The 20,359-nt window shown below is 39.6% G+C and overlaps 1 protein-coding gene and 1 gene segment (V, D, J or C); both read left to right on the top strand.

Moving 5' to 3' along the window:
• The first annotated feature begins 8,311 nt into the window (after nucleotides 1-8,311).
• LOC121718610 lies at nucleotides 8,312-9,362 on the top strand. Its single transcript, XM_042103686.1, has 2 exons — nucleotides 8,312-8,489; nucleotides 8,593-9,362. The coding sequence occupies exons 1-2, from the start codon at nucleotides 8,432-8,434 to the stop codon at nucleotides 9,201-9,203; spliced, it is 669 nt and encodes a 222-aa protein (XP_041959620.1). The 5' UTR covers nucleotides 8,312-8,431; the 3' UTR covers nucleotides 9,204-9,362.
• A 152-nt stretch (nucleotides 9,363-9,514) lies between these two features.
• LOC121724374 lies at nucleotides 9,515-10,039 on the top strand. The segment is given in 2 exon segments: nucleotides 9,515-9,569; nucleotides 9,678-10,039. Coding segments are annotated over 2 exon segments (417 nt in total).
• The last annotated feature ends 10,320 nt before the right edge of the window (nucleotides 10,040-20,359 follow it).

Raw genomic sequence — 20,359 nt, 5'->3', positions numbered from 1 at the left:
CAGAAAGTACTGATTGATAAACAATTACATTTTTCTGTTTAAAGAGTGTGATATTGAATTGCTATCATGAGTTTTGCAAAGGTGATTTGGGAAGGCAAACTCACACATTATTATTAAAATGCATGGAATGATAAGCTTCTCATTTGAGGAAAATTAATTTGTTTATAAATGATGCAGAGCCATTATGAATAAACATCCAGAAGGTTCATCTGTATACTCTGCTATAACAAGATGTGAATGCAGTTAAGAAACATTTTCTTTCCTTAAACAGCATTATGTGGAATCACTTGTAGAATTATTTCTACCATCATGCTTCAGGTGACATGAATGCAACCATCATGAGACAAAGTATTTTTCCATAAAGGCTGACTTAAGATATATGCAAGTATGATCACATCATATGCTGTCTTGAAAACGATATAGCAGATGGCCCTTACAATGACCAAATAGCTTAATAGTAAAATTACACTGAAAATAGCCTAGGCCTCAAAGGACTAATATCTGACTTATCTGGTTAAAGAGTGTCATAGCTTAGTCTAGGGTGCAATTATTTTGTTTTGAATACTGATTGATGATTGTTTGATGAATGTATGATTATTGAATGATCACATTAGTTTGTAATAGCTAGTAGGTAAGTACCCTAGTTCAACTTAAGAGCACTGATCAAATAACCTGACTCTCGCCAGATGAATTTCGTTCCGCTTAGCTCCGCCTAACTTCACTCACATCCATCTGGGACCTCTTCCATTGAGAGTGATTTCAGCACGAGATTGTATGGTAGAGCCAATCAGGACGCAGGGCGGGAGTTTCATAGATGTGACCATGGAGGTATTATATATAACTGGAGAGAGTGACTAAGTCCCGCCCTCCATACAAATGAATGGCAGAGGCTAGGCTAGTAAATCCGGCCAATTCATAGTCAACGCCATATTGAACACTGGGGCTCGGATCCAGCGCCAGTCGGCTCTGACCATGCGCCAAGTTCTAAAGCTGGAAATGACGCATGGACCAACGTCGATTTTTATTGGATATTCTGTAAAAAGAGAGTCGTCCTCCAGTAAGAGGGTGGCGATAATGCACATACTTTGCTTGCCACATAAGAAGAAGAAGAAAAAGTTGCTCGGGAACGCGCGTGGATTCCAGTGGAGTCGCCCTGAAGCGCAACTTAATTTCATTGGATAACAGCGGCTCTAACTAAGAGTGGTCTGCCTGACGTCCTGCTGCTGCAAATATGCATTCAAACATGACGTGAAATATCCGTTGTCGAACTATAAATAAACTATTCGGTTTTTAGTGCCATGTGTAGCGCATTTTTACAGTCTATGATTAGTTTGTTTTTTATTTTATTGTTTGCCAGCATGAGCGGACAATTACGTCCCCAACTCATCTAAAATGTGGTGTCTGGAAATACTTTGGGTTGTACACCGCAGATGGTAAAGTAACCGTTAAAGAGAATGTAGTCTGCATATACGATATCCAATCTTCGCGCTCACCTGTCGAGTTAGGCTACCATCCAAATGAGGCAGCGGAGTCAGAGGCACAGTAGACGGCCAGAGCATCGCCAGGCGTCCAACATCGTATGATTGCATACTTTCCGTAAATCCTACATTATGTCCGGGGTCTGCTATTTACTTAGGCTTCGCAAAGCACAGGTATTTATTTGGGGTAGGCTTATTCGAGGCAGAACTTTATTTCTTACATTGTGCGTTTTATTGTGAGACATGCGTTTTGTTTGGAGCGGCATACTAGGCTATCAAAAGCAGACGATTTTCGGTTTTGGTATGGGATTTAGGGCTAGTCCACATCTTTTTTTCCTCCGTCTTCCCTGAAACCGCATCAAGAATATTTGCGTCCAAACGGATCCATCTCAACACGACTCAACACGTTACTTCATACCCCAGGCCTATAGGTGGCACTGTTTCTTTACAGAAATTGACCAAAGTTTGTGTGCTTTACAAACAGACAGAATAGGCTATGACAAAATGGCTAGTGCAAGGAAACCAGAATTGTTTGTGTGGACTGATGGTGAACTGTCAACTGTAGTCAACTGTACAACTAATAAACTTTATTTTACGGTTTGTGAAGGGTGCAGTCCCGTCCTTTATTTGGCTAACGCAGGTAGGCCTACTAATCACCTTTACTTTCTTTGGTTGTAGGATTCCGTGATTCACATTAGTTTTGGCTAATTGCTCACCGCAATTAGGCTACTAAACGCAAGGCTTACCCAAGTTCTAGTGTATTCTGTCGCCACATTTATAATATTGCTATAAAACCTTCGTTAGTAACAGTCAATACGTTTGCCTGCATCAAATCAAATCGCGCATTTGCATTCAGTGTGCTACCAGCTTAACGTGAGTTCTAAGTGTCTTTGTATGCTTATATCTGATTTCACTCGACTGTGAATGCATGTATATATGTTGTAAGACATGTAAAATAAATGAATGACACTGGCACTACGCACAAATTAATGTAGCCTAAACTTACACCGCACTTTCCTAATAACTTAAGTTCTCTCGCGTCACTGACAGTAGCTAGAATGCATTAAAAAAACACCGGGGAAAAACAGTGTTCAGTCCACCAAGTCATAAGCTATCAGCGCTGCGCAGCACCAGTTGTGATATTTATCTTACGGAGTGTAATCGTAGGTAATGTCATGTATGAAAACTAGTATTGTTAGGCAATACTATAAGTGCAAGTCCAGGGCAGCTGAGGTGTGGCTATGACATCATCGATACGCAAGCAGGATGTGCGGTTTCGCTGTCTAAACAAATTCAAACGGGCTATGGTTTCAGATTTCTCCACTCTGGTTCCAGGTTTCAGAAAAGTGCGGTTTTGGGCAGTGCGTTTACAGGATTCGTTTGGACGCTCGGCCAAGACGAAGCAAAACCTCTGTGTTTAACCTAAAAAGCGTCTCCGTGTGGACGGGCCCTTAATTTACTTTTGGACTTTTATTATATAGTTAAATGTTGAGACTGATGGGCACTTAAATCTACGGGGTATTTGATGATCACTGTAAAGTTTCGTGTAGTTGAAAAAGTGTTGGAATTTCCAGCTGTTTATTGTGAGACAAGACAGTCCCTTTCACTCATTCATTGAACGTGCGCTGTGCTCTAATGGAAACCTTATTGCGTAGCGAAGTAGCCTAAATTGAGTTATTTTTTTTAATTATGCATGGTTTACTTTTTATTAAAATTGTATGCTGGAATGCCTCGCGGCAATAATTGTGTTTCAATGTAGTAGCCTACTGATTCAGCCTCTGGCAAGCTCAAAAGGGGGCGGCTATGGGTTGAGAGCAACGTGTGACCATGGTGTAACGAGACAAGGGCTTTATGTCGCTGTTGTGTAATTTATTGTATTTAATCATGTTTAGGATATTTTTGTTCGGGACAAACAACAACGAAACAAGATCAATACAATTTCTTTATTTGTCATATGATGCATAAATAACCATAATATACACGTCTTCTCATAGGCTCCTCAAGAAATACGCCCTGAATAATGTTTGGCTGTAGCCGCCGGATAGGTACCCGCCCACCAACATGTACGTTCATGAGAGCTCGTGCCCAACACGGATTTTCGTGCATGGAGCTGGTTCCAAATGCTCCATGCGGCGCCATACTTGAAAATGGCGTATGCTAACATGCCGAAGCTAATCTGCACGCTCTTGACCCCCTGGATGTGACATAGCGTAGAAGCGACTGTGAGACTGTTATCAGCGCCACAGGTTGGCTTCGATGTGAGTGGTTGAAGTAGCACGTCAATAGATGACGGACAAGTGGCTTATTCAATCATATGCAAGCATTTTTTTGATTAGGCCCAGCCTTCTGAAGCAACACTCCAATGGATTGGTCCCAGATGGATGAGTGGAGCTAGGCGGAACGAAATTCATCTGGCGAGAGTCAGGTTACTGATCAAATGCTGTAGGAGAGGAAGGGCTTAATTTCTCAATCTATACATCTGCTTTTGGAATTCCATGGTATTCTGCAACTTACACATCCAATAAGTGATGGCTCAAGAGGGGATTGTTGTGCAAGTCAAGACAGTGTTCTGTAATCAGGTTTCCCTTCTGAGATCATATCACCTTTGCACTCCTTTTCTCTGTCAGATATGTGCGACGGAGTATTAGGGCCATACATGAAGAAAAAATATATTTTTGCCATGACAAGATTAAACTCGACATGTCGACATTAAACTCAAAATTTCAAGAATAAAGTTGAAATATCATGTTGACTTTAATATCGACATTTCGTCTTTATTCTCGACATTCAAAACTAGTTAGTAGCCTATAGTTCTGTCAATTCTGAAGTACAATTTCACCAAATCATCTTGGCTGCACAAGGCATTTTGTTGAGTCGTTGGCCAAGCAAACTGATTGAGTCTGAGACTGATTTTCAGGATTCAGTGCATGGCACACTTTGAAGCGAAACTAGCAATGGCCTGTTAACATTTTCTGGGGGCGCCACTGGCAAGCTAGGCCTACAATATCAGTCCCCGCAAACTGTTTTTATAATTAGCAATATAATCAGCAATATTGTGAGAGTGATAACTAATGGCATGGTGTCCCTGTTAATAATTCATTCCACGCCCTTTTAAGGTGTGATGAAAATATGCTCTATGCACGCACATTACCTACAACCCTGGGGGCTAAGCCCACCTTGTCTTTCAATCCTAGTGACATCCCTGCTCCCAGCTTAATCAGACAACATACTTTTATGTCCACCAGTTATGTGTGACATAATTAGCTTGTTTGTGAAAATGTGGTCGGAAGTGAGCACATGTCGGGCAAGATTTTTAAAGATGGTGGCAGCCAACTTGGAAGCTAACTGGCTAAAGCTAACCCTTCAAATCCTGAGCCCTGGTGGTTAGTTCAGGCAGGCCACGGAGACAAGGTGATTTCCTGCTATGCTTACAATCATGGAGGTATTATATATAACGGCACAACCTCAACGTCATAGACCTCTGAAGTTCGCCTACAAAAAAGCTGCCATCTTTAACATCCGGTATCTGGCGATTTTTCCTATGGGAAAATAACATGGGGATTTTTAATTATCGCACCTGTTAAACTCTCGCAGGGATGAAAAAGTCTGAAATGCAGACGTTTTCCTGAACACACTTTTGTCCTCTGCCTTCGAGTGGATACTGTGATCTCCGGTACGTGAAAGTGGCACACTTTCTACCCCAGAGCTAACTTGCAATGCAACTTGCCATAGGTAGTTAGCTTCAATTAACAACCGGATCTCCTTATATGGGCAAAGATGGCCGTTTTGGTTCTTTTTTGTAGGCGAACATCAGAGATCTATTGTTCTCAGCCACCCCCTTTGTTTGCTGATTGGACAGGTAAAATTTGGCCTGAGAAAACCCGCGAATATACCGAAAACCCCGACAACGTACTGAAGTAAAATGAAAATTGAGCGGAAGTAATAGGAGGGCAGAGCCAGGCTAGCTTTACCCTGTTCATGCCATTTCCCCGGCAAGCCACTTTGCAATACCCAACGTCTGCTTTCAAGATGTGTCTGACTTAATCAATGTCATGTTGTTGTCAATGTCAGTGATGCCTGGGGCATATTTGAAAGCAAATTGCTTTGGTCCGTTTTGCTGTGATTTCTGGTTTGAACAGCAAGTATGGTTGCATTTACATTTACATAAAATGTTTCTTACATGGTCAATGCCTCTATCTGACTCTGAAACAGGAAGGAAGGGGCACTGCTTTTTTTTTTAAAGACATCCTATGCAAGTTTTTACCTTAATATAACAGCTTCAAAGTAATTTTGAAGGTAAAATAACTTGTATAGGAGAATCATGGCAGCACCCTGCAGCCGGAGAACCAGCCTTGCAATTTGGCTGTTGGCATCTAGCAAGAATCATGGAACGTTAACTGATCAGTAGATATGGCCTTTTGTCTTCACCTGTTGCTAGTCCTAAGGCTCCAAAACAAATGCACATGTCCTGGTGTCCAGGGGGAAGGGCTCAAGCTGTGAGAAGTATACTCCATGACTCTAGGGGGGGCCCTAGAGATGTCACATTAATTTCACCAACACATACTATAGCTCCTCCTAAAGAGAGAGAGAGAGAGAGAGAGAGAGAGAGAGAGAGAGAGATTTTCATTTTCAAATCACAATCATCACAGTTTGTAATCATGGATCTCTGGCTAAAGGTCTCTCTTGTTATTGCAACAAGTTTTGGTATGATATTGATATTTCTTGAAACTGTTGCTGCCTTTCTATTTGGCAGTTTGAGGAGTGTCTTATCATCAAACTATATTCAGTGTTACCAGATGTAGCCTACTTTTTATGTAATTAAATTGCAGATTATACACATTTAAGATTTAAGTCATCTTATACATGTGTGTTAGAAATGATGTATGTATACTACTGTAGCATGTTGATACTGGAAACTGAGCAGACATTCACAGACTGTTAATAGCTCATTCCTGCTGGTTTGGCTGTTTGGTTTCTGATCTGATCTGTATCTGAATGTATCTGCAGTGTGCAGAGGAAAAGAAGACACTGTTGACCAGTCGTCAACGTCTGAGACTGGACCAGAAGGAGGAACGGTGACACTCGGCTGTAGTTATGACACAGCTGCCACTAATGCCTACCTGTTCTGGTATAAACAGAAACCTAATGATCATCCTCAATATATGCTGAGGAGATACACATTAGGAGGTGTTAGTGATGGAGAAAAGGAATTTGAAACAAGATTTCTGGCTGAACTCAACAAAACTACAAAGATAGTTCCACTGACAATCAGGAATCTTCAAGTCTCAGACTCTGCTGTCTACTACTGTGCTTTGAGGCCCACAGTGACAGGAAACCCAACAACACTGTACAAAAACATGTGTATCTAAATAAAAATATATTCATCGAGTAGCTCAACTTTTTTCAAGACACATTATTCAAGTTAATTGTTGTTATTGGCCAATTTGACTATTTGTTATGTAAAGGTGCAAGAAATTAAAATAATAGACAGGCCTGATCATCGGGTTTCAAGTCAAACTGAGTGATTGTGGTAGTTGATATGTCAATGCTGGTGACATTATCCATTACGCTACTTATGATGAGGTCAAGGAGATTTTTTAAAAAGGCGATCAATCAATCAATCAATCAATCAATAAATAAATGTTATCCACCTTCAAGGAAGACTGTTTTAATGTATTGCGCCAATTGAGTGGGAGACTTTTTTTCTTTTTTCAAAAAAGTCTGGACAGCTAAATGTATATGGATAAGTGTCTGGCAATATGTCATGAAGTAAACTGTAAATAAATCACGTACAAGGACCAACTTACTGTAAATTCATATGCACTGACCTTAAATTGAACTATGTCAATACCTATCACAAGGTGGAAGCATCTTGATGTTTTTGTTCACAATAAGAGGCACCTCCTCAAAGGATGAATGCATTCAATATACAGACTTCAAGAGCTATAGGAGCCTAATCACCAAAGGTCAGTGTGACAAGTTGGAGAGATATGAGGGAATCAAACAATTCTTCTGTACTTTATAAACAAAGAAACCCCATTAATTAGTTAAACATAAAACAGAGTGTTAAAGAGTGTTAAAGTGCCTTAGAATGAATATTCCAGAAAGTTGCATTCATGGGGGCAGCCGTGGCCCACTGGTTAGCACTCCGGACCTGTAACCGGAGGGTTGCCGGTTCGAGCCCCGACCAGTGGGAACGGCTGAAGTGCCCTTGAGCAAGGCACCTAACCCCTCACTGCTCTCCGAGCGTTGCTGTTGTAGCAGGCAGCTCACTGCGCCGGGATTAGTGTGTGCTTCATCTCACTGTGTGCTGAGTGTGTTTCACTAATTCACGGATTGGGATAAATACAGACACCAAATTTCCCTCACGGGATCGAAAGAGTATATACTGTATATACTTATGGGCGGTAGTGTAGTGGTAAAGTTGTCGGTTCAATTCCCGGCATCCACCATGTAAGTCTCTTTCAAGAAGTGTCTGCTAAACGTAATGTAATAATATCAATTGAGAACATCTCCTCTCATAGCACCACTTACAACAAGTTCCTAGCACTGTCTTGAAATGACACGTAACTGTTAAAAACAGCACTCACTTACTGTACTGTACCGTTTTTAAATTGTTCTAAAATTGTTGAGAATTGTTTTAAAACTTAAACTGTTGTTAGTCGCTTTGGTTAAAAATGCGTCAGCCAAATGTAATGTAATGAGTATTTTTTCATTAGAATAAGCTCATAATCCTTTCTAGTCAATTAGGGTTTTAGTCTAAAAAAGCCAATCACCAGTCACCAGCCAGTCACCATCAACCACATGGTGGCGCCATTACAGCTTCCTACACTGAGAGCAGTTACCATGTCATTAATTCCGTACAAGACAGCAGAGGTAACACACTGCATTTCATAACACACTGAGATGGCAACCTGTTGAATTCCTCCTCCCCTCAGAAAAGCTGTTCGGCCATGGAAATTGTGGACTTGCGGCTGTGGAATACATTCCTATTTGTTCTTTGTTACTTTGGTAGGTTCATAATGGTCACCATTTGTTTCATCATCTTTGCATTAACACCAAATTTTATAGCAAAAAGTTACATAATAATATGTTGTTTGTTCATCAATTTCAGAATGCAGAGCTGAGGACTCTGTTGATCAGCTAGCAGGATTCCTCACTGCTTCTGAGGGAGATTCAGTAACTCTGCCCTGTACTTACACCAGCTCCAGCACAGGACTACTGTATCTGTTCTGGTACCAGCAGAAACCTAATGGATTCCCTGCATACATGCTGAGACGGTTCTCAGAAATGGGCGATAATGATGAAGGTTTTAAGAAGAGATTTGAGGCCAATCTCACCTCAAACTCAGTTCCTCTGACCATCCAGAATCTGCAAGTGTCTGACTCTGCTGTGTACTACTGTGCTCTGAGGCCCACAGTGGCAGATGCACACTCAACACTCATACAAAAACACCAGCTCGCTAGTCACACAGAGAATATACTATATATTATTACTATAATATGTTTTACAAAGGTGATTTGTCAACAGATAGGCAAACTCCCACATAAATTGATTATTAAAATGGCTAAAACTATAAACCAGTCATTTGAGAAAAAAGAAGCCTTTCATTTAGAACTGATTCTTTATGAAATATTACGACATGTAGATCACAGGGAACTCACAGAACACAATCAAATAACAGAGATCAGTTATGTAATGATAAGTACTCTGATTGGCGAGTAAAGTTGCTGAGATAATTGCTTCAAAAGGAGCCACAAAAAAAAAAGAAAAAAGGTACACTCAGTACACTCTGCTGTATACCAAGATAATAATGCAGTTAAGATACATTTTATTTCCTTAAACAGCATTATGTGTAATCATTAGTAGAATTATTTCACTGTTGTGTTATCATGCTGAGCAGTGAAGACTCATGACCAACCATCTCCACCAATCGGGGGAGGAGCTCAGCAGACAGACGGCATCATGGTGAGATCTGATGAGATGTAAGAAATGACTCCAAACAGATTTCAGCTTCACCCAGGAAGAACTACACAATGTGCTCCACCAGGATGATTCCTCTGACAGTGCTATTGCTTTCAACCTTCATGGGTACTGTATGTTCTCTATCACTCAATATTAACAGCAGTGAACCAATCTTACAATTGTCTTACAATTAGTTGTATACTGCAAAACTGAATAATTTCCCTTCATTTGTAGGTAAGAGTACTGGAAGCCCTATTGCTCCAGACACTGTAGAGAAGTATGTTACAGAAGGAGAACATGTTCAACTCTCCTGCAGGTACAATGGAACTGCTTATGGTCTGCACTGGTATCGCCAGTTCTCCCAGTCTGTGCCAGAGTTTCTCATTCTGGATTATCAAGGTGTTATAACGAACGCAACTCCTCCAGTTCCTGGGGTATCAATCAGACATGACAAGACAGCAAAGCAAGTTTCTCTGAATATCTCATCTGCTGAAGTCTCAGACTCTGCTGTATACTACTGTGCCATGGAGCCCACAGTGTCAGGAAACCCAGCTGCACTCAACAAAAACCCTCACAGCCAAGATGAATGGGAATAGCACAATACTCACAGAAAGACAAGACTCAAGAGTGATACAAGTCACATGAAGGAATTTAAAGTTTTCATTTTTGACTACCTTTGGATAATGAGGTGTCTATGCCTCCATCTGACTCTGAGAGGCACTCTTTTTAAGGACCAGCTCTATCAAATAATAGACAAACAGGTGAACTGTAGGAAAGGTGAGACTTCATCACTCATCATCAATGATATTAAATTGTATTGATTTCCCTGGTAGAGTCATTTGACAATGGATTTTTGAATGGATTTGAATGGATTTTTACATTACATTACACATAATTACACATTAAACTAGTCATGTATTATTGTCCTATACCAAATACAGTATGAATAAGTGATTTTAGATCAGGCAGGTGTCATATATTCAGCCCAACCAAGTGATGAAAAGCATCAAATATGTTTAGTTCCTTCACAAATTCATCCTGGAATAAAATAATATACAAATGCTTTACAAGTTTCCACCAGGGTGGCGTCATAATAAATCTGTTACAGTAAATGAAGATCAACTTTCAGGCAGTTTGGGCAAACCTGGATGACATACCTACCTACGGTGTATTTTACAGCATAAAGCTCACAGCCTGCAACTAATCAATTCATTTACTTATCCCCTGTTACTGAGACATCTCAGTAAACAATGAATTAATCAATGAACATATCAGACATTAGAACTTAGTTCTTAACCATGGTAGGGTCGCCTATGACTGCTGTTTTTCTGGCTACAGTATGTGTTGTCAGACTTTGCTTCCTTTCATTCTTTTCCAGGTGTTTAACATTTGATACCCTATTTCCATATCCAATGCAGATTTATTCTCTGTAGAATGCTGTGCTGAAGACAGTAAGACAGACAGGTGGATTTAGGTGCACCTGAGGGAGACTCAGAGACTCTCACTGGCATGTACAGCAGCAGCTCAATGTAGCAGCAGCACACAGTTTCCAAATCTCTACAACGGACCTCGACTTCCTTCATATATACTGAGACTCTGGCACTGGGGATAATGATGAACCATTCAAGAAGAGATTCACTCATCTCAGTACCACTTCACTCTGTCTGACCATGTTGGTGTTCATGACCATTTGTCTGTTAATTATTAAGTTTCTGCATTTCATACTTGTCACAGCAGTCATTTCACCACCACAATATATTTACCTACTGTGAGCTCCTCCTTAAATTGACAGAAAGTGAAAGAAAGAGAGAGAAACAGAGATAGATATTCATTTCAATATCACAATCACCATGGTTTGTCATCACTGGCTGAAGTCTCTCTTGTTATTGCAACAGCATGTTTTGGTATTGATAATGTGATTTCATTCTGTCTAATATCCATCATTAAACCACTGACTGACATACAGAAACCTGACTGAGAATGGAACTAAATTCAAGATATCCTAACCAAATCTCATTTTTTCCCTATTTTATTGTATGGACCCATAAATACCATGAATGCTAACAATCTTTGAGTAAATGCAATAAGCCAAGGACAAAATGTTTTGACATATTAATTCTCCCAAAATATACATTGATTTTATATCTTTATTTTTCATACGCTCAGTGTAGTTATCCATTTAAGGACTCATGTTTCCTTTGCAAATAATAAATCAGACCTCTTGTTAAATTTCCATTTTACATGCACATAGTGTAGTTTTTGAAAATGCCTGTTTTTCAGTATTTTCAGAGCTGGTGTACAGTGATGTGTAGTGGTGTACATGATGTGGTATGAGGCAGCTTTTAGCTGACACACCGCTGTTTGTGCTTAGCATCTTTCTCATAGTATTAAATTTGCAAATAGATTTTGCATAGTAAAGAAAGAAAACTTTAGTTGGACTTTAGATTTTCATTTAAATTAGGGCCCAAGTGTCTTCCCTCCTCCACCTCAGTGGTGATACTATGTGGGCTATGTACAGGAATGCATTGTTTTTACTGCACCCCTTTCTTTTTGGTTGAATGTTAACCCTTAAAGGAATACCGGAATGTTGAGAAATGAACGTTCTAAAGAATATCTGGGTTCATTGGATTCAACATAGAATTTTAGAACCTTCAATTGTTGCGGAACTTAGAATGTTCAAAAACCTACACCTTTAACCCTTAAAGGTGTAGGTTTTTGAACATTCTCAATACAGAATACAATACAGAAATTCAGTAAAAATGCACAGAAGGGACACCACAGTGCTGTGCTATGGACCCTTTCAACAAGGTAAACAAAAACAATGCTTGAACGTTCTATTTGGGCCCCAATCTACTTCCTCTGCATTAAGATAACATATGGAATGTTAAAACGGAAGTCTTGTGGGGCCAACTATGATGCTGATAATGGCAATGCCGCTTTGCGATTGTTGGACTTTTATTTTGACAAGTTGTTGTCGGTCTGTCTTCCACATTCATGAAAGGTTTGGTATGAATGTTGAATCATGTCTCATGAAACAGTCATGAATGCTTTATGTGCAGTTTATAACAGCTGCTATAAATGTGTTATGAACTCACCCGTCAAGTAAAGTGTTACCCAATCACCTTACACACATTAGTATTCTGGACATGCATCTGAACTTAATAACTGACAACATCAGCTTTGTACAGATTTCAGAAAAGTCATTTGTAATAACAGAAAGAGTATCTTAAAATTTTGACTTAGCATCTCAACATTTTGACTTAGTATCTCAGAATCGTGACTTTGACTTTGTGGTCATTTTTTTCTCGTACCATCCAGAGACCCAGTTTTGACCAAGGGCATTTCTTTTACCTCTCAAGACTCCCATCCTCTTTCTGTTTATAAGAAATTTCTCACACAAGACCCTCCCAGAAGAAGTTCCTCTTGTCATGACTCATAACTCATAACACTCTCACAACACATAACTACAACTCAGAGAGCTGTGAGAAAACACTCTAAGTAATCATCCTCATCGACGTTTCAAATGGAGAGATCACTTACGCTCATCATTCTTATACTGGCTACAGGTAGGCATACTTGAGTCTCACATAAAGTTTTCTCAAGGATAAATACATTCAAAACAATAATTACAGGCCATTGCTGTTTCCTTATACTTTTAGTTTTTTCCCCACTGTTTTCAGGTACAGGTGCACAAGATAAAATTGGTCCAAAAGAAGAAGACGTTTTAGTAAATAAAAAGGAGTCAGAGTCAGTGACACTACAGTGTTCATATGAGTCAAGCAGCAGCTTTGTGCTCCTTTATTGGTACAGGCAGTATCCTAACATGGCACCACAGTATCTACTCTACAGAGGAGCTCGCTCAAGAAGTGACTCTAATGAGCCCAATCCTCGTTTTACTTCCGAAACTTCCAAGGTTTCCACTGAACTCAATATTGAAGATCTGACTCTGGCAGACACAGCTCTCTACTACTGTGCTCTGAGGGTAGCCCAGTGATACAAAGTATCTGAGATGCTGTACAAAAACCTAAACATGAATGACAACTTTGAAAAGAATGTAGATCAAAGAAATTTCCTGTTTAATCCAGATAGCAATTCACCACAGATCTATGGTGGAGGCCTCATTGAGTGCTTGTGGTCACACCTGTTCACTGTGTTAAATGGTGAATCCCCATCATTACTACAGCTGGCAGATATTTTACAGGCAAGGGTAGCTGAACTGAATTACACTGACTGGGCAACCCCTTAGTTATAAACAGGGACTGAAAACAGAATGATTTTCATTTTGGTTCGTTCTGAGCAAAAACATTATTTTTTTCGTTCCTGTTCCAGTGTTCCAAGGCATCTCCTATAAATCGTAACCGGTTAGAACATTATAGAAGAACGGTTAATAACGCTCCTTTAAAAATGAGGTCCGTAACGCTTTGCAGTGCTTTGTTCTATTTGCTCCATCCATCTGATCCAAATAAAAAATGTGTTCAATAATCCAATTTTTTTAACTGGACAGCAAATAGATAATTGCTGCTATTTTCTACATATGTCATTAGTCACACAAGATAAAGAATAAAACAGAAACTAGATTGGAAACAAAAGTAAAATTCAGTTAATATTGGATTTTTGCCTTTTTTACTGTTTTTGTTGGGCTGGACTACAAGCGTAGGGGGGGTGACCTGATACATATAACAGAGCGCGCGGTGTTGGTGATCACATTTTATCAGCGGATGTAGAGATGGAGGGCTATCAAACACAGTTCAGCTTGCATCAAGGTGCCAAGCGATTGATAATGTCAGCTCAAGACCAGAACTTCAGATGGAGAGGGAGACATTGCTGCGTCCTGACACTTATGAGTAGGCTAGCCTACGTGTTCTACTCATGTCTTACAGGTAGAGAAGAGCTGTTCTGGGAGGCTTTGGAGACCTACATGAGCATTACCAATGGACTTGAGCCGTAGTAGCCTACAGGCCAATGTAGGCTATTTGCTGTTGAAATTAATAAATGGAAACTGATCAATTATTCACTGTTGTGTCTTCGTTTAATGAAACCTAGTCTAGTGTAAAAGTGTTAAATAAGCAAAAACGTTCCATGTCAAACTGTGCTTGGGGTAGCCTATAGGCCTGTATAGCCTAAACTGACGGATGGCAAAGCATTCTGAATTGGGGAATTATTTGCTATGGTATGGCATGGCCATGGTATTCAAATATACTAGATATGTTCAACATAGGTTAAAAGTTATGTTTAATGTCCCATCTCCCAAAAATCGGCGAAGTTTAATTTATTAATCTCTAAAGTAATGAGTAAAAATCACAAACAACTTCAGGCGGCGCTCTCGTCCACCAGCTAGATGGTGTTCTCGACCCGGTCAGTGGATCTTCTGGCCAATCGATTTCCGTTTCGGGAATGAAAATTAACAAAACAAAAAACGAGGGATTATTTGATTTCCGTTTTAAAATACAAAATCGAAAAACGAGAATTAAGTCGTTCTCCGTTTTCCTAATCGGTTTCAAAACATCAAAATACAAATATCGAAATTAGTCGTCATTATTCAATGAAGCCTAGTCTTAGGCTAATCTGAGTAGCCTAGGCTACCCAGAAGCTCGCATCATAGTCTTAGGCTAACTTGGTAAAAATAGGCTACCTGTTAGATATGGCGGCCTTGGGAAGTGTTGCGAGGGATATAGAAGAGATGGTTAAAAAGGACATGTCTTATGCAGAAATCCCAAACACTTTAACAAATAACTTTGGTTCACAAAGAGGAACTCTGAGGAGCATCCTACGATTTTGCACCCAGCATAATTAGGCATCCACTAACTCGGGACCACCTGGAAACTGAGGTGGCGCAGTTTGCGAGGTAGCCTAGGCCCTAGGGGATGCCAGGCCTACTGCGGTCACGTAGCCTATACTGTATGCAATAATTTTACTCATTTTACTTTGATGTATTTATTAGGTTGGTCCAACATACAGTACCTCAGAATTATTGGCACCTCTGCTAAAGTTGATGCCAGTAGAAAAATGAGGAAATATCCAACTTATAGATAAGGACTCCTGGTTTGATGCTCAGATTTGATGCTCAGATGCTTGATTTGATGGTAATTTTGATACCATAGATTTAATAGAGACCCAGTCAGACCAATAGTATGAAAAATCAGGAACAGAGTTTATTTACAATGATGCACATCAAGGGAGAGACAGCATGACTTCACCTAAAGATCCATCAGCTGCTCTAACTAGACAAGGAAATAGTTAGGGTTTAAGTATCCTTCCAGGCTGACGGGAGATGGTGTTGGTCATCCCATCTCACGTGGACTACACTGAATCAGACCCTGATTAGTGGCAGCCTGGCAATCCGGAGCAGATAGACGCAGCCATACAGAACAGTGAAACACTGCAAAGTCATAATATTCCTGCTTATCTCTAAACACAGTCACACATAGATATACACAGGGACAGTACAGATATCATACAGTCATTACATAGAATCATACTTTTAGTATCAAAGTGACTCACTAATGAGAAATGTAGAACATTAAACCACATATTGGAATATTGGACATAATGCAGAACATTAAACCATATATTGGAATATTGGACATAATGTTCTATTCCACTTTCTCTCAGATTAGATTATATTAGATTAGATTAAACTTTATTGTCATTGTGCAGAGTACAACAGAGACAATGAAATGCAGTTTGTGTCTAACCAGAAGAAAATATATAGTGCAGTGTAGACAGTAGTATACAGTTATTTTCAGAAGGTGGTTTAGAGTAGTATAAATTAAATAAGTATGTGCAGTGTATTAGCAGTAACCTTATTAGAGCAGAATAAATATGGCTGTAATATGAACAATGTATGAACATCATGTACAGATATGTGCAATGTAGTGGCAGTATACATTATAGTAGTAAGAACAATATAGATATATGCAGTGTATTAACAGAATATATTACAGAAAAACTGAATAAATATGGATATTTAGTATGAACCATATAAACAGATATGTACAGTATGTACAGCTATGTGCAGTGTGGTAACAGTACCATCGTAGTGCAGAAACAGTAACATTATAATAGTAGGCCTATTAAGAATAAGTGCAGGATGAAGAGCAGTAGAATAGTAATAGTAGAGCAGTAGCAGTAAACAGATAGACACTGTGGATGATTGATGCTCATTGAGCTCAATGCAAATCAAACCAGCTATAATAGGCTAACTGAAATAAAACCATGCCAATCTGTATGGTGAAGGGTATGTGATGATGTGGAGCTATTTTAATTCCAAAGGCCAGGGGAACTTTATCAGGATGCATAGTATACTGGATCCATGAAATAACTGGCCTTTAAAAATAAAAATCTACCTGTCTCTATGGGAATGTAACATAGGGGTGCCAATACTTATGACCCTATTTTAATGAAGAAAATTTAGTTATTTATGATACATTAATCATTCACAAAGAAAATTGGTGTCCTTATAGGTTAAATATTTCCTATTTTTTTTACTTAAGGCATTAAGATCAATTTCCAAAAGATTTACATTCCTCTTTTTAGTCAACTTTAGCAGAGGTGTCAATAATTCTGAGGTACTGTATGTTGGACCAACCTAATAAATACATCAAAGTAAAATGAGTGATTGCATACAGTAGGCATGGTAGGCTACATGACCGCAGGCCTGGCATCCCCTAAGGCCTAGGCTACCTCGCAAACTGCTTTTGCCACCTTACATAAGTTCCCAGGTGGTCCCGAGTTAGTGGATGCCTAATTATGCTGGGTGCAAAATCATCGGATGCTCCTCTCAAGTTATTTAAAGTGTTTTCTGCATAAGACATGTCCTATTTAACCATCTCTTCTATATCCCTCGCAACACTTCCCAAGGCCGCCATATCTAACAGGTATTTTTTACCAAGTTAGCCTAAGACTATGATGCGAGCTTCTAGGGCCTCCTCTAGCGAATAGGCTTCATTGAATAATGATCGTCGAAATTTAAGACTAATTTCGGTATTTGTATTTTGATGTTTTGAAACCGATTAGGAAAACGGAAAACGACTTGATTCTCGTTTTTCGATTTTGTATTTTAAAACGGAAATCAAATAATCCTTCGTTTTATGTTTTGTTAATTTTCATTTCCGAAACGGAAATCGATTGGCCAGAAGATCCACTGACCTCCCCCCGGTGCTCGTGGTTCAGTCCAACCACAAGCGCAAAAAAGGAAAATTATAAAATTGACGCATCATTTCAATTTTTAACTTCTGCACAGAAAACCATAACTGTGCTCAATTGAAAATCAAAATAACCATCAATAACCCCTTTACTGTGCCGTCCTAAAGAATGGATAGCAGATTTTAAACCCTATTTTTTTTCACGTGAATTCTGAAAATAGAACACAGTACTGCAAAGCGTTACACGGACCAAATGACATTGTCTTTACAAATTAATTTATGGCCGGTGGCACAATACTATAGACTTTTTTTGGGCCAACATTAAAGCTTAAATCAAAGCACATTCAATATCAAGGCTAACTGTTAAAATCACTATGCTTGAATTGAGGCGTGGGGCGAGATTTGAAAATAGGCAAGTAGGCCTATATAATATTAAATCTCAAAGCCTATGGGCTTTTGAATAATATTCAAACAAAGGTTAATAGGAAAGCTAAATACCGTTATTAACCGGTTATCCAAAATTGAAAATAACGTTTTCACTCCCGTTTTTGGTTATTTTCATCCAAAAACTCTTTTCCGGTTTTCGTTCCGGTTCCGGTTTGAACCGTTTCTAATTCCTGGTTATAAATGAGTACACTCTGGTGCTAAGATAATATTTGGGCCTTGAGAGAAATTGTTACCCTCCTTATCAAAAAGTAATCACCCAAGGTCAGTCTGACAAGTGTCATTGGAGAGATATGAGGGAATCAAATAATTATTATGTACTTTATAAACAAAGAAACCCCATTAATTAGTTAAACATAAAACAGAGTGTTAAAGAGTGTTAAAGTGCCTTAGAATGAATATTCCAGAAAGTTGAATTTAGGCTAGGGCTATATTGTTGTTTGGTGATTTAGCCTACACTACACCCTCTTCTGAGCAAACAAGGCATAGGTTTATCATGTAGGGTAATTGCTCTTTCTTACATTAAATAACTTTAATTTATCCCCTCTACTTGTCCCTGTAGTCATGGCCTCCTCACTAATTTCGGGCTCATCATTTTCAGTGGTCGACTGGTTGATATGCTGCTCAGTCTCTCCTGGCCTCTTTCTACCATCCATCCTTCCTGACGCTTGTGTCTACTGTAGGGCCGGCTCGGCTATCCGTATCTGAGAAAACTTTTTGGGAAAGACGGGCTATATGGACCCAACCAAATCTTTTTGGGAGGGGAGAACTCCCTCACGTAGGCTACAACACATGCAGAGACATTGCATTTGTGCCATGCACAGGATGCAGAACGTGTCCTACTTTAAGAAAAGATAGACTAACGTGACAAATGTCAATATTTTTTTCCTCGACCGGCCCAAAAGTGAAGCGGCCCACCGGGAATTCTCCCGATTGCCCACCCCGGGCCCGATTCAGTCTTAGGCCTACTCTTCTTGGACTAAAGACAAGTCCTGCGATGCTAAATAGCATTTAATAGGCCGCTGAGGCAGGTAGCGGAGTGTTTAGCTTCACAGAAAGCTGCCAATGTACAGAAACAATTCTTGCAAATACGGCCACGGGTGTATGACGTTATCTTCACCGCTACCCTGTTCACAGAGCTCACCACTATCGTCGGGGTGGTGTTCTATGATAACGGGAGGTCCTCCAGTAGGTGCTCGTGCTCCTTGTGCGTCCTCCTCCTTTAGCAACAAAGCGCTGAAATAGAGCGCGCAGTGTGCTGAGCGTGCGTAATGCAATCTAGGAGCAGTGATTCGCCAAACCTCCCTTATTGCAGTTGCACACATTTCTTCTAATTTTATGTTTTAGTTACGAGTAACGAAGATGTTTAGTGGAAATATAACGGAGTAAAAGTATACATTTTATCTAGGAAATGTAGTGGAGTAAAAGTGAAAGTTGACATACATTTAAATAGGGAAGTAAAGTACAGATACGTGAAATTTCTACTTAAGTACAGTAACGAAGTATTTGTACTCCGTTACATTACAACACTGCAACTAACATTGGTGTATAATGATGTCTATGCTTCCATCTGACTATGAGAGGGACTATTTAAGGACCAGGTAGCTCTATCAAATGATAGAAATACAGGTGAACTGTTGGGAAGGTGGGCCTTAATAATGCTGATGAGGTGTAGCCTTTGCTTTTATTTCTCTGCATTTTCTTGGTAGATGTTTGACAGTGAATAGTGTTTTACATTACATTATAATAACATATTTATCTTCACATTTTAATTGTTCTAGACCAAATGCAGAATGATTATGTGATTTTGGATGAGGCAGATGTCTCATATTCAGTCCAACCAACTGATGAACAGCACCATATCTGCTTATTTCCTTCACCTGACAATAAAGATGCAAATAAACCTGACACCAAGACAATAAAGATGCAATGCATGTTTTCACCACAGGGTGGCATCATAATACATCTGTGACTTAATTCACTACTAATACGTTTTAGATACCCTGGAAATCCAGAGTTCTCGCAAGAGCACAATGGAATTGTCTCTGCGAGACACTCTGGCAATGAGCAATGATGCACGTTACTTTTCCCCCTTGCATCCTGTGGAACCAATCAAATCGTATCTGATATAGGCGGGCCAGAGGCGAGCTATAAATTGATGCAACGTTGCTGCAATGTTGGAAACATTGATCGTAGTGTTATTCAATTGTGTCGAAGTCCGGAATCATTCAGAGTAAACATTGGTCTAGTGTTATCCAATTGCATGCAGTGAGATTTTCAAATGCATGGTGCCACCCCTTGAGTTGGGCCACATTGTTCGTGGCCAGA

This window comes from Alosa sapidissima, chromosome 1 (genome assembly GCF_018492685.1).
Source record: "Alosa sapidissima isolate fAloSap1 chromosome 1, fAloSap1.pri, whole genome shotgun sequence".
Classification (NCBI taxonomy): Eukaryota; Metazoa; Chordata; class Actinopteri; order Clupeiformes; family Clupeidae; genus Alosa; species Alosa sapidissima.
The sequence above is the reverse complement of the archived record's forward strand: the minus strand, read 5'-3'. Positions and strand labels throughout refer to the sequence as shown.